At 38.3% G+C, this 13842-nt stretch overlaps 1 protein-coding gene across 1 annotated transcript; it reads right to left on the bottom strand.

Moving 5' to 3' along the window:
* Positions 1-493: 493 nt before the first annotated feature.
* On the bottom strand, positions 494-13842 carry obsl1a (obscurin like cytoskeletal adaptor 1a). The gene is made up of 23 exons (XM_016273643.1): positions 12741-13842; positions 11592-11861; positions 11154-11414; positions 10716-11021; positions 9455-9721; positions 8785-9060; positions 8169-8444; positions 7235-7507; positions 6784-7059; positions 6291-6566; positions 5913-6188; positions 5545-5820; positions 4560-4829; positions 4189-4455; positions 3834-4103; positions 3106-3372; positions 2592-2858; positions 2359-2471; positions 2107-2260; positions 1561-1722; positions 1330-1434; positions 956-1222; positions 494-810 (listed from the first exon to the last, which is right to left on the bottom strand). Exons 1-23 carry the CDS (start codon positions 13840-13842, stop codon positions 539-541), a joined length of 6549 nt encoding a protein of 2182 aa, XP_016129129.1. The 3' UTR covers positions 494-538.

Here is a 13842-nt window from a genome sequence, read left to right on the forward strand (position 1 = left end):
TATTTATTTTTACTTTTTCTTGTTTACAGCTACTATATCATCATTACCCTGAACATGGTTTTATATTACACATTAGCTTCAATATTATTGCTGACTTTCATTTAACAAAATTCAGAAAATTCTAAACAAACATTACACTTTTGCATCTATAAAATAGAATGTTCTGTCATTCTATTCTGTAAAATATTAAAGATTATAAATACTATAAAAAGTGTCCCATCCACATAACACAACATACTTTCTCTTCTTTATCAACATTCATGAGTGAGTTGTATTACAGTCATTTAATGGTAGTACTGGAAAATAAAAAATAAAAACACTGTGCATCTTTATAACACTTCCAATGTCCATCTTAAGTTTACAATGACACTTGCTTGCTACTGCATTCTGTTCCAACTGGATATTCCATACTGACAACCATCAGGTTTAAATCATGACGTTTTTTCACACATCCATATATATATATATATATATATATATATATATATATAGTATAGTATTCCCCTCTTTTATACTGTCCTCATGTATGTGATAATTTCTACAGCACTGTCAGTTTGGCACTAGTCTTGGCTTTCCCTGTGGTAAACCTGACTGTGCCACTCATGTCAGAGCTGGTTTTTTTGAATGTCAGTTTGTGGACAGTCCCTTGGTTCTCTATTCGGACATTGGGCCCTGACTGCAAGGTCTCTCCGTTCAAAGTCCAGATGGGAGGCTTGATGAGGGTCACGGACACTTCACACTGGAAGCAAGCCATTTCAGGAGCTCTCACTTCCATATCCTTTATATCCTTCACCACTAGGATAGACTGGGCTGTGAAGTTAAAAAGAAAAAAGCTTGAACTATGAATATTAATGCTGTGTGTTTCATAATATTGACTTAATCATTTGTCCTATTCTATTAGCATACTAAAGTCATTTATATATATAGTCAGCAGTTGAATTCACACCATACTCACCTTCCACCATCAGCTTGGCTGTGGATGTGTGCTCCCCAACCTCAATACTGTAGGTTCCCTCATCCTCCAGCGCCACCTGGTGGATGACAAGTTTATGATAACAGCCTTCTTGTATTATTTCCATGTGTTCTGTGGATTCCAACTCTTGATCCCCTTTGTACCAAGTGACATCACAATTTGTGGACGATACAGTGCATTCTAGAATAACTCGATGTTTTTCCAGTGCCGTGCGATCCCTGAGGGGACGGACAATGCTTACAGGAAGCTCTGTAAAAATAGATATGGACAAAAGATTTTTGGTTTAATTAAATTATCTTTTTATTTACTATGAAGGCAGAATCCTATTCAGTTAAAGTACACCTTTTGTACAATACCTTCAACCTCAAGATAAGCAATTGAATGCACTTGTTTGGAAACAAACTTGATTTCTCCAGAATCTTCTGGCTTGACGTTGCATATAAGCAGGAAGTGCTTTGTGCCTGTTTAAAAGGTAAAAGAAAAATAATTAATTTATTTTTCAAGTATAATTTAAAAGTGTGATATTGTACACAGAAGCACTTCAAAACAAGATTAGTTGTAGTTTATCCACATAAGTTTATCCTCACCCTCTGTACGAGTCTTGATGGTGCTAGTGGGGCGTATCCTGCTGCCATTTTTGTACCATTCCCCAGGCATATCTTCCAAAGACAGCTCACACATAAAGACAGCATTCTGGTCCTCCTTAATCCAAAGATCCTCCAAACCAGTTATGATCTCTAATTCATGTTCTGAGCGCAATGTGGAGAAAATGTTATAAAAACTTTTAGTAAATATCTGTGTATTGCTTTGTGACTTTTCCAAAAAATGGTCATTCACAAAAACCATAACAATAAGAAAATACATATAGCCAGTTTTGCTTTTATGCCAAGTTTAAAGTCTAGATAACCTTCCTAAATTTGTGGTAAGTAAACAGGGTGTAGTGAGCCTCTACTTTATTGTCTGTCTTGAATTTTGAGTAGAAACTTAACTGAGCAAAAAAAATGTCTAGTCTCAAATAAAATCCTCTCTAAAACAACAGGGGAATTTTACTGCTAGTGTGCATTTTCTCAATGTTTCCAATAAGCAACAAGCTGGGAAAGAAAGGGAAGAAAGAATAAAGTGAAAAAGCTTACCATAGACCTCAAGTTTACAGGAAGTGCTGAGGTCACCTATTTCACAAGTATAAAGGCCCGAGTCACTGATGTTGCATTCCAAGATCTGTAGACAGCGTTTACGTCCCATGGAATACATCCTCAAAGTCTTACTGGATTTCAGCTCCAACCCATTCTGCCAATTGATTCATAGAGAGAATGCAGCTCAGTGAGAAAGAATGAAAACCTATTTAGACAGGTACTGTGCCTTTTTTATTTTAAATTCAGGAGTACCTTTAGCCATCTGACGTCCACATTTGGCCTAGACAACTCACACTCCAAAATGACTGCAGATTCCTCCTCAAATCTGACATCAGACAGCTTCTTAATGATCGTCACTGGTGTTTCTAAAATGTAATGCAAAATGCTTGTTATTTTTGCCAGTTCTGTAAAAAAATATTAAGAGCCCCTAAACTTGGAAATATACTATTAGTTTGAGTTTTTTAGTATTACTTTTTTATACCCACCTTTGACTACCAGTCTGGCAGTAGTTCTCAGACCTTCTGCAGAGAAGACAATGCTACCAGTATCCTCTAATGTCAGGTTGGAGAGGGTGAGACCATGTACTCGTCCATTGCAACTAACACGCCAGTTGTTATTGGGTTTGACACGCAGACCATCTTTTTGCCATACACCCTCCACATCAGCATGAGAAACTTCCACCTCGAAGGATGCAGTCTCTCTCTCAAATGTCTCAATGTCCATCAGTCCCTTGCGTATGACAATCTTCCTCGCTTTAAATTGTAACAGAGCTTATTTAGTCAATCTTAAACTAAATAAAAAATTATCTTCATGTATAGACAATTTCAGAACTGTTAGGTCAAAGACCAGTAATAGCTGATGTTCCTATTGAAATGACTGCCAAGTTCTTAGGTGCCTTATTTTATTTAATATCACCAACAGATTGTATGTTGTTTCAGCAGAATTATAAATAGTTAAGGCTAAAGTACCAAATATTTGAAAATGCTCTTAGCCACTTACGCTCCACATTGAGTTTGACCTGTGTACGGTCATGCAGAGTCTCACAGCGGTAAGTGCCTCGATCAGACAGGCTGAGGTTAGTGATGGTCAAGATACGTTTGCAGGCATTCTGTGTGAGTTTATGTCTGGGTCCTGGCTGGATCACCACCCCCTGTCTCATCCACTGCACCTCTCCAGACTCCAGACTCACTTCTGTCTCTAATACAGCCTCTCCAAACTCTTCAGCCATCACTGCCTCCATTCTCTTTGTGAACAACACCTGTGCCTCTGTATGTAAATGTAAAAGTTTAATGTTACAAAGCCATGAATTTACAAAACAAGTTCTTTAACATTTGTAAAAAAAAAAAATTAATAAATAAAAAAACTGAAATCGGTATTCGCTGAAAAATGTCCCTCTAATTTTTGTGTCAAATCTTGATCCATACACATATTAATGTTTTATTTTAGAAATAATGCCTGTCTCTGTCATTGTGTGTGTGTGTGTGTGTGTGTTTACTGTATAATGAACAGAAAATAAAAAAGTAATACAGTGTAAAAATCATACTGCTATAGTTTTATTATGTTTTGTTTTTAATTGGAGCATAGCAGTGTGAATCACTGTTCTTTTTTTTTTATTTCAAAAGGGACAGCTCCATGACTTGTTTTGAAACATATTAGGGTAAGTAGATGATAACAGATCCTTTTCTTTGGGTGAACTAATCATTAAAATTAATCATTTATTTACTTACCCTGGACTTTGAGGCCGGCTTTAGAAATTATACCCTCAGCCTCTGCAGTGATCCGAGAGGAATCCAAAAGCTGGACCTTCCGGATTATTAGAGTATGGCAGAGGCTGTTCTGTTCAATATAGAAGCGATCACTGGGTTTGATGGGTTCTCCATCCATGAGCCAGACCAACTGAACATCATCAGGGGAGACCACACACTTAAAGGTAGCATCCTCACCCTCCATGACAGTGGTATTGTGAAGCTCTGTGAGGAATTCCACCACACGGGGCACTGAAAATGCAAAGCAAGTGGATAGTATTGACTAAGTGTGTGTGTGTGTGTTTTATCTTCAAAACTTCAAATTTTTCACACTTACATTCTACCCTTAATCTGGCACTGGTGCAGTCATCTTTGGACTCACAAGCATACTCTCCAGCATCTTCTTTGGTGAGACGATGGATTGTGAGACTCCTCTCTGTTCCATTGGCACGGATAGAGAAGCGACGGCTGGGAATGATCTCCACTCCATCGTTCTTCCACTGGACATCTGCTTTGGCCTTGCATAGCTCACAGCAAAGTGTTACCATACCATCTTTATGGGCCACTGTGTCAACCAGTGACTTCACAAATTTAATACGCATGTCTATAACACACACAGGTTCATGGTTATTATTTTATGTTGAATGAGTTCCAATGCTAATGTTACGTTGCTCTGTCACAAGCAAACGTTTGATTCCAGTTACCAACCTTTGACCAGGAGACTGAAGTGAATCTCATCTGTGTTTGCATCACATGTATACTCTCCACTATCAAGTTTCTTTAATGGGTTGATGGTGAAAGTACGGGTCAGGCCCAGGCTGGCTATGTGGAAACGTTCATCACTGACTGGAGTCCAGTCTTTAAGCCATCGTACTATAGCATTGGGTCTGGAAACCATGGCAGTAAGAGTGACAGCCTCTGCTTCATAACCAGTGACCAAGTTCGCCTCTTCTTTGTGGAGAAACTCAACAGGAGGCTCTGGAGATTAATACAACACATAAGGCATATAAGGTTTCATTATGTTTTTCAGGTAAATGGGCCAATAACATGAACACTGTCCACAATTAATTTAAAAAAAAAATCCAGTTTAAAACAAATGCTAAGAAATGTAAGCCATTTTCTAGAAATGATTTATTTTAATAATTAAAATGTCATGTGGTGTAACCATCAAGCAAGTAATAGCATATCTTAGTCATAATTTTCAAAAAACATTTTTAAATATATTTTTCAAGGTAGAAAGTAATTTTTTATAAATATAATGAATTATGAATTCATAAATATTTTTAGGTTTTTAGGGAGTCAGACCACATGACAAGTTACATTCTGAATTAACATTGCCTTGAAAATGAAGGTAAAATTTTCTCAATTTTCTTTTCTTTTTCTGCTCAATATTTTTGCAAGACAGTTAGACCACATGACTGCATTGGTCACACCACATGATTTTAATTAGGTGGACAAACTTATCATTAGTTAATGTAATTTAAAAACATGCAGAAGAGGTGTATTTAAGTCATTGTGTATCTAATGTATTTTTAAATAAAGTAATAGAAGAAGAATAGAATAAATAATGAGTGTAAAGTCACTGACTGAAACAGCAATGTATATTCTGCATAAATCAGATAAAATATATTTCATAAGCCTCTTGTTCTTAAACACAGTTATTACATTAAGGAAAGGAAAATAAATACAGTACCTTGAACTTTAACAATGGTTATCATTTGGTCATCAACAGCATCACACATATATTTCCCAGAGTCAGAAAGGAGGATGTTGGATAAAGTCAGTTTCCGGAGTGTTCCACTGCTTTCAATATGTGTGCGCTCATCAGGGACCAATGGCTTATTGTTAAATAGCCACGTAACTGGTGAATTGGCTCGAGAAACCTCACAAGCTAAGATGAGATCATCTCCTGTCACCATTTCCTGATAATCAGGATCACCAGAGTTGCCAATGATCTTTACTGATGGCTCTGAGTTAATCAAAAGTATGTTATTTTGACTTTTGTTTGCTTTTGGGATCATGCACAGGTTCACATCAACACAACTGAAAGACATTTTTTACCTTGTACTGTGACATGAAATGAAATCGAATCATCTTTAGCATCAAGAATATATTCTCCAGAGTCCTGCAGCTCTGCACAGAGAATGACCAGCGTTCTGAAGGCACCTTCCTCCTCAAAACAGAAGCGTTCATTCTCCTTAATAGGGCTTCCATTTTTATACCAATTGACTATACCATTGGCTGTGGACAGCTCACACTCCAATACAACGTCATCATATAACGCAACCTTGTGCTCACTCTTGATCTGATCTTTATTCAGGATCTTTACTGGTGCCTCTGGAAGAGATACAGATAAACATTTTTTTTTAAACTAACCGTCAGAAAAAAGGACTAATAACTTAAAAAAACTATGATAGAAATAATGGTTTACCATCATACCAGTAATTTTGACTTTAAAATCCATTGTGTCATCTATGGCATTGCAGGTATATATCCCAGAATCCTTCAAAGTTGGAAAATGGATAGTAAGCTTGCGTACGAGGCCGTTCTCCGTAATTGTGATGTTGCTGCTCTCTTCCAACTTCACTCCATCTTTCATCCAGCACACCTCTGCATTATCACAGGAAACGCCAAGCTCTAGGACAACAGGTTCACCAGCAAAACTCTCTGTAATGCTGCCTGTCTCCTTGGAACAAGAAAGTTTAACAGGGTGCTCTGTGGAAAAAGTATATATAAATATATACATATTCTTTATAAAAATTCTTATAAAGAAAATTAACCCCCTAAATCAATAAACCCCAATATTAAACCTCTATAAGCCTAAAATAGAATATTATGAAATACATCAAATGTTAGATAAGGGGAAAAACTATTTCTACCCAGAGTCCTGGCTAATTTCGGACCCTGGTACATAAAAACTACACAAAATTACCTTCTACTTTCACCCAAAATGTGATAGAGTCATCTGCAGTCTCGCATACATATTCTGCAGAATCATCAATGGTAGCACAGGGAATCACCAGCCTGCGGTAAATCCCCTCATCCTCCAATTTCAAGATATCATTCTCTTCTATCTCCATGCCATCACAAAACCAGCAGACTTCTGCATCTGCTTTGGAGATCTCACAGCTCAGGACCAGCTTCTCAGAGCTCAGTATACACACATCGACCTCTGACTCTCTGGGGGACACAATGCGGACCGGGGCCTCTGGGTTTAGAAGAGGTGCATAATGGTTGACAAAACATGAAAAAATGCATGCTGCTGGTTTTTGACAAATTCTATAATGAGGAAAAGGTTGTTCCAGCTGTATATGAAATGAATATAACAAACATTTGGTTTTAATAACAATAAAGAAGTGAGAAACATATCCTTTGATACTTACCCGTAATAATGAGCTGAAAAAATACAGAGTCACCGCCTGTGTCGCATACATACTCTCCAGAATCCAGTTTGGAAGCGCAGAGAATGGTTACTCTCCTATATGGGCCTTCAGCACTGAGTCTGACATTCTCACTTTCCTGGAGCTTTAGACCATCTTTAAACCAGTGAGCCTCTCCGTTTGATCGAGAGAGCTCACAGTTCAGGACAACCTCCTCAGAGACATAACGCTCCATGTGGATGTCATCTTTGGGGTCCACAATTATAACCGGAGGTTCTAGATGTAAGCCAGTCAACATTGTCAGTTAGATTTTTTTTTGTAATCTCAGTGTACTGTGACTCAACTTAGATTGTAAGGCGATGGAATAAAAACATATTAAAAACATTCTTCATATGCAATATGATTCTAATAGTAATAGAGAACCAGTATTTCGACTGTTACCTTTAATATTGACAGAAAACGACATGGTTTGGTCGCCTGCTTGGCAAGTATACATCCCAGCGTCTGGCAGTGCCGCTGAACGGATTATAAGTCTTTTCATGGTGCCTTCAGACTGAATGGTGATGTTGTCTGACTGAAGAACCGCAACTCCATCTTTAAACCAGTAGGCAGGTTCATCTGGTCGGGAGAGTTCACACGTCAGGACCACAGGGTCCAGTTCCATAGCGCTTTTATTTGATCGAGAGAGCTCACAGTTCAGGACAACCTCCTCAGAGACATAACGCTCCATGTGGATGTCATCTTTGGGGTCCACAATTATAACCGGAGGTTCTAGATGTAAGCCAGTCAACATTGTCAGTTAGATTTTTTTTTTGTAATCTCAGTGTACTGTGACTCAACTTAGATTGTAAGGCGATGGAATAAAAACATATTAAAAACATTCTTCATATGCAATATGATTCTAATAGTAATAGAGAACCAGTATTTCGACTGTTACCTTTAATATTGACAGAAAACGACATGGTTTGGTCGCCTGCTTGGCAAGTATACATCCCAGCGTCTGGCAGTGCCGCTGAACGGATTATAAGTCTTTTCATGGTGCCTTCAGACTGAATGGTGATGTTGTCTGACTGAAGAACCGCAACTCCATCTTTAAACCAGTAGGCAGGTTCATCTGGTCGGGAGAGTTCACACGTCAGGACCACAGGGTCCAGTTCCATAGCGCTTTTCTGTCTCTCCTCCTGCATAATCTCTTTAAATGACACAGGTGGGGCTGATGGAAAAAGAAGAGCATTTTAATCATTTAAATTAACCATAAAATATAATACACACAATATCTGGCACAGAATATTCAGGATTGTCAAATTCACATCACACGTGCATGCATGCCTATTTATAAAGACTCATTAATAATAATGACTTACATAATTCCTTCAATGAATCTAGCACTAAACCATGCACACAGCATGTGGAAATAAACAGTAAAATTATAATAAACAGGGCACAACTATGTCTTGGTGAATTATTTTGTTATATTTAATGTTAAAATGGTCAGGTTTACCATTTACAGTTGTAATGTTATACTAGGAATAAATATTGCATATAGTTTTTACCTTCAACATTTACATTAAATGTGAGAATGTCATTGTTTGATTGGCAGGTGTAGACTCCAGAATGAAAGTACTCTGCTGACTGAATGACAATCCTCCTCATGTTGCCATCTGATTGGATATTCAGACCTTCCTCTACATGTAGCTCCTGTCCATCTTTGAACCATTGAACGTTGGCTGTGGGATGGGACACCTCACAGTACAGCACAATGGGATTTCCCACCTCAGTGGTCTTCTTGGTGTCCATCTCTGACATTGGTAAGAATTTCTCCTCAGGTGCTGCAAAACAGGACATAGAGAATTCTCTGTGAGACTGTCAATGTCATAAATCTTGAAAGTAATGCAATTAAGTATTGGTTAGAAATATGAGTGCATCAATGCGAGCATTATACAGATTTCAAATTAGCTTGAAATGAAAAGTCACCCTATCCATTTTCTAAATGCATATTGATCTCATTTCAAATTGAATTTGTCAATGCATTTGTGTCAGTTTTTTCCCCCCATATAAAGTTTAATCAAAATACCAAAACTTGAACTTTCTGTTAAATTACAGATATCTGATGACATATGCAGGTCAGCTCCAATCATTTCATCATTTCATTTCATATTTAGTCAGACATGACTGAAATCTAAAAAAATAAAATAAATCTGAATCACCCATGTAAATACGGACCTTTAATCTGTAGGGTCGCTGAATCTCGTACGCCAGTGGCAATGAAGGTGATTTCAGCTCCATCGTACACATTAGGAACTTGATGTATCCTTAGAGTGTGTTGGTTTTTAGACTGAGTGATGGAGAAGAGTCCACTATCCTGCAGCTGCTGGCTGTTCAGGAACCATGTGCCAATCAAGTTAGCAGAGAGCTCAGTGGAGAACACAGCATCCTCCCCCTCAGTCACCACAGCATTCTTCAGAGGGGTTTTGATCTTTGGACCTGGGGCTGCAGATAATAAAATAGAAGACATTATCTCATGTTATCGTAAAAGTTTAATGTACATGTACAAAAAAAAAAAAAAACTTTTGTCATTCTATACTATGAATATTGTAGGCTCTTAAGACAAATTGTTTGTGATTTTCCTCACTTGTACAGTAAGTCTCTTGTAAGTAAGTTAAAAGATAAAAGTGAGTGCTAAATGAATACATACAAATGAAAAGTTTAAAATGACATCCTGTACAGTTAAAGTGCCAAGCCTAATATCACTGGAGACATTCATGTTCTATACAAACCTGAAGGGTATTTTTGGTAAGTAGTACCTGCCACACTTATATCTCTACCTTCTTTTTATAGGTTTCTTATGAGTGATGTGTTTATAATGCAAATACTTTTTGACAGAAATGTAAAATTGTTAAAAATGTAAATGTAAAATTTTTATTCTTACCCAGATGTACTACTTTGGGAAACTCCACATGTCCACTTCTGCCATATTTATTAACACAGCAGATACGGAAACGGTAATCACCCTCGCATGGCACGCTGTCACCCAGGACCTCAGCAGAAGTGGCTGTCTCTGTTGTCAGGCATCGCTGCCACTCCTGAGAGCCCACTTCCTGATAGTCTATTGTAAGTAAGTTAAAAGATAAAAGTGAGTGCTAAATGAATACATGCAAATGAAAAGTTTAAAATGACATCCTGTACAGTTAAAGTGCCAAGCCTAATATCACTGGAGACATTCATGTTCTATACAAACCTGAAGGGTATTTTTGGTAAGTACAGTGGGGAAAAAAAGTATTTAGTCAGCCACCAATTGTGCAAGTTCTCCCACTTAAAAAGATGAGAGAGGCCTGTAATTTTCATCATAGGTATACCTCAACTATGAGAGACAAAATGAGAAAAAAAAATCCAGAAACTTATGAGTGATGTGTTTATAATGCAAATACTTTTTGACAGAAATGTAAAATTGTTAAAAATGTAAATGTAAAATTTTTATTCTTACCCAGATGTACTACTTTGGGAAACTCCACATGTCCACTTCTGCCATATTTATTAACACAGCAGATACGGAAACGGTAATCACCCTCGCATGGCACGCTGTCACCCAGGACCTCAGCAGAAGTGGCTGTCTCTGTTGTCAGGCATCGCTGCCACTCCTGAGAGCCCACTTCCTGATGTTCTAGCACATACACTGACTTAGTAGAGTTTTGCAAGTTAGGTGATGCTGACCAGGAAAGGATGGCACCATTTAAACAGTCAGTGTTCATTTGGACACTCACAGGACAGATGGGTGGGCAGTGTCGAGCAGCTAAATGAAAACAAATTAAATTAGACACTAAATATTCAATTCCACACATTAAATGTGTTATTTTCAAAAAATCTCTTTTTTTTAAATAAAATAACTTGTGTGCCTCACAAAGCCATGTGTGTATTCTCTCACTTTTGACTCTGAGTTTGGAGCTTGTTGTCGATCTGCCTGCCATAAAGGTGATCGTGCCTGAGTCTTGATATGATGTATTGACAAAAACCAGGATGTGGGTTTTGCCAAAAGACTTGATAATGGTTTGATGTGTTTCTTGCAACTGCAGTCCATCTTTAAACCAGCAGATATCCATATCATCTTGTTCTACCTCCACAAAGAATGCTGCATTCTCTCCTTCCATCACCTCCATCCTCCGTGGAAGTTTCTTCACAATTGTACCTACCAGAAAAAGGTGTAAAATAAATTAGCCAGATCTTTGTATATCAAACTGCAACGCAAACTCTTTAGTGCTTCTCACACTTATCTTGAAGCAAAAACAAGAGTGTTGAACTTACTTAGCTGAAAGCGTTAACATGTGAACTTTGATAACCTAATAAGATTCTCTCTGTACTGTACCTTTAACTGCCAATTCTGCAATAGTCTTTCCACCATCAGGCATCTCACACAGGTAAACTCCATCATCATCTGCCCCAACATTTTGTATGGTTAGTCTTCTCCGTGTTCCCTTCTGTTCCATGTTATACTTATTTCCTGGCTGCAGCCTCTGATCCTCCAGGTACCATGCCGTGGAAACGGACTCTTCCGGAACCTCACATTCCAGAACAGCAACATCCCTCTCCCTGACCTCCGCATCTAGAAGAGCTCGCTTAAATCGGACCGGAGGCCCTATAAACGGAAGAAGTTTATCATAAGAAATGCTTTCATTTTTTTAATAATTGCAGTTTGCTAAGTGATTAAAACAAGTCACACTGCAGATGCACTGTGAAACAACAAAGCGTTAATTATCTAAACACACTATGCATATATCTATGCACTAAACAATTTAAAATTAGGCTATACCTCAACTGGGATGTGGCAGGCCAAGGACAGTGGTTAAAAAAAAAGGTTGTGGTCATCCAGTTACTAGGAAAGAACATAATCCTACAGGCTTAATTGCACACTACAAAGCGTAAGCTATGCCCCATTGCATTGTTGATAAGATTGCAGTGATGCTGTCACTCAGGAATGCACTGAGCTCTGTGGCTTTTCTCACCTTTCATCACGCATTGACCATTGGTCAGTGTTCATCGAATTCATTGCTCAGTGCATGACTTTACAACTAAATATATACCCACAAAGTCAGACAGTCACTGTTATACTATGGTCATAAAGAGTAAGGAATTCATTACAGTAACACTACAACCAATGTTTTATTAACATATTGGGAATATAAACACACAAAAACACATAATTAGTTAGAACTTGGTATATCAGTGTTATTAATATGCCATAATCACATATTTTAATTATATGCTAACCTTAAGTCTTAAGCACACAGCAACATATATTAACTCATAATGGGAGATAATGTTGATATGACAACTCACAAAACAACCAAGACAATCATTTTAGCCATATTTTAGTTTTAAGATTCTTAGTGAAGAAGTAAGGATGTTTTGATTAGGGGCTGAACTGTCAGAGAACCCAGAGATATGTTAGTTGTTTGGTACAGATATGTTAGTAATTAAAAAACTAAATATATTTGACAATTAAAAATGGAGTTACCTTTAACTGACAGTTGCACAGCACTCAGAGTGTTTCCCAGTGCGTTTGAGGCAGCACATATGTAGAGTCCTGTATCCTGTTGCTTACAGTACAGTACTTTCAAGGTGTAATACCCCTCTCTATCTTCAAAAATTAGAAATCGTCGACCCGGCACAATATTCTCTCCATCTTTCTTCCATACAATCTCTGGTTTAGGCTTTCCTGTGACATAGCAACGGAATTTGGTATGCTTGCCTTCTGTGACTGTGAACTTCTTAGCTTTCGACACATTTAAGTGAGGGTCTCTTGAGTGTTTGGCTCTCGATTGGTGTGGTGAGTAATGGCCATTGGTGTAGCCATTTGTCTTGCTTCCCTCTCTTTGTTCTGGAATGGGCTCTACCAGGAGCACAGCTCCAGTCATCGCTTCTCCATACTTGTTGATTGCTTTGCACATGTAAACGCCTCCATCTGGGGCTCTTGTTCTGAAAATTTTCAACTGGAACCAGCCACCATCTTGCTGGCCCACATGGTAATGGGAACTTTCATAGATCTCATTCAACTGTTTACCATCTTTCTCCCAAACCACTTGCGGTAAAGGCTCACCCGACAGCTTGCAGGAAAATGCAGCATCTTCTCCACGGTCAACTCTTAGAGAAAGAGGTTTGATCAGAAAATGAGGCTTGTTGTCTTGGAATGGGTCTGCTTTCTGTACCACCCCATCCTGTTGTTGATTCATAATCTTGATTTCTTGTTCTGGTGGAATCACTTTTACTTCATTTTGTTGTGGTGGTGGGGCTGGCTGTGTTTGTTGGAGCTCTTGGGGCTCTTCTTCCACTTTAAGGGTAGCAGCTGCATATGTTTCCCCAATGTTGTTTTTAGCTCGGCAAATATACTGACCAGCATCTTCCATTATCACCCCAGAGATGTAAAGGCTGTATACCTTGCCATCTTGAGTAATACGGTAACGACCCTCAGGAAGAATAGACTCGTTTTTCCGCTCCCAGATCACATCTAGTTGGGGATCTCCACCAATCTGACATTTAAGAACAGCATCTGTTCCACATTTCACCAGAACTGGACGTGGGTAACCAAGCACACGTGGAGCACCTCCAAATACATCCAT

The sequence above is a fragment of the Sinocyclocheilus grahami genome, unplaced genomic scaffold, assembly GCF_001515645.1.
Source record: "Sinocyclocheilus grahami isolate Dianchi unplaced genomic scaffold, SAMN03320097.WGS_v1.1 scaffold80.1, whole genome shotgun sequence".
Taxonomy (NCBI): Eukaryota; Metazoa; Chordata; class Actinopteri; order Cypriniformes; family Cyprinidae; genus Sinocyclocheilus; species Sinocyclocheilus grahami.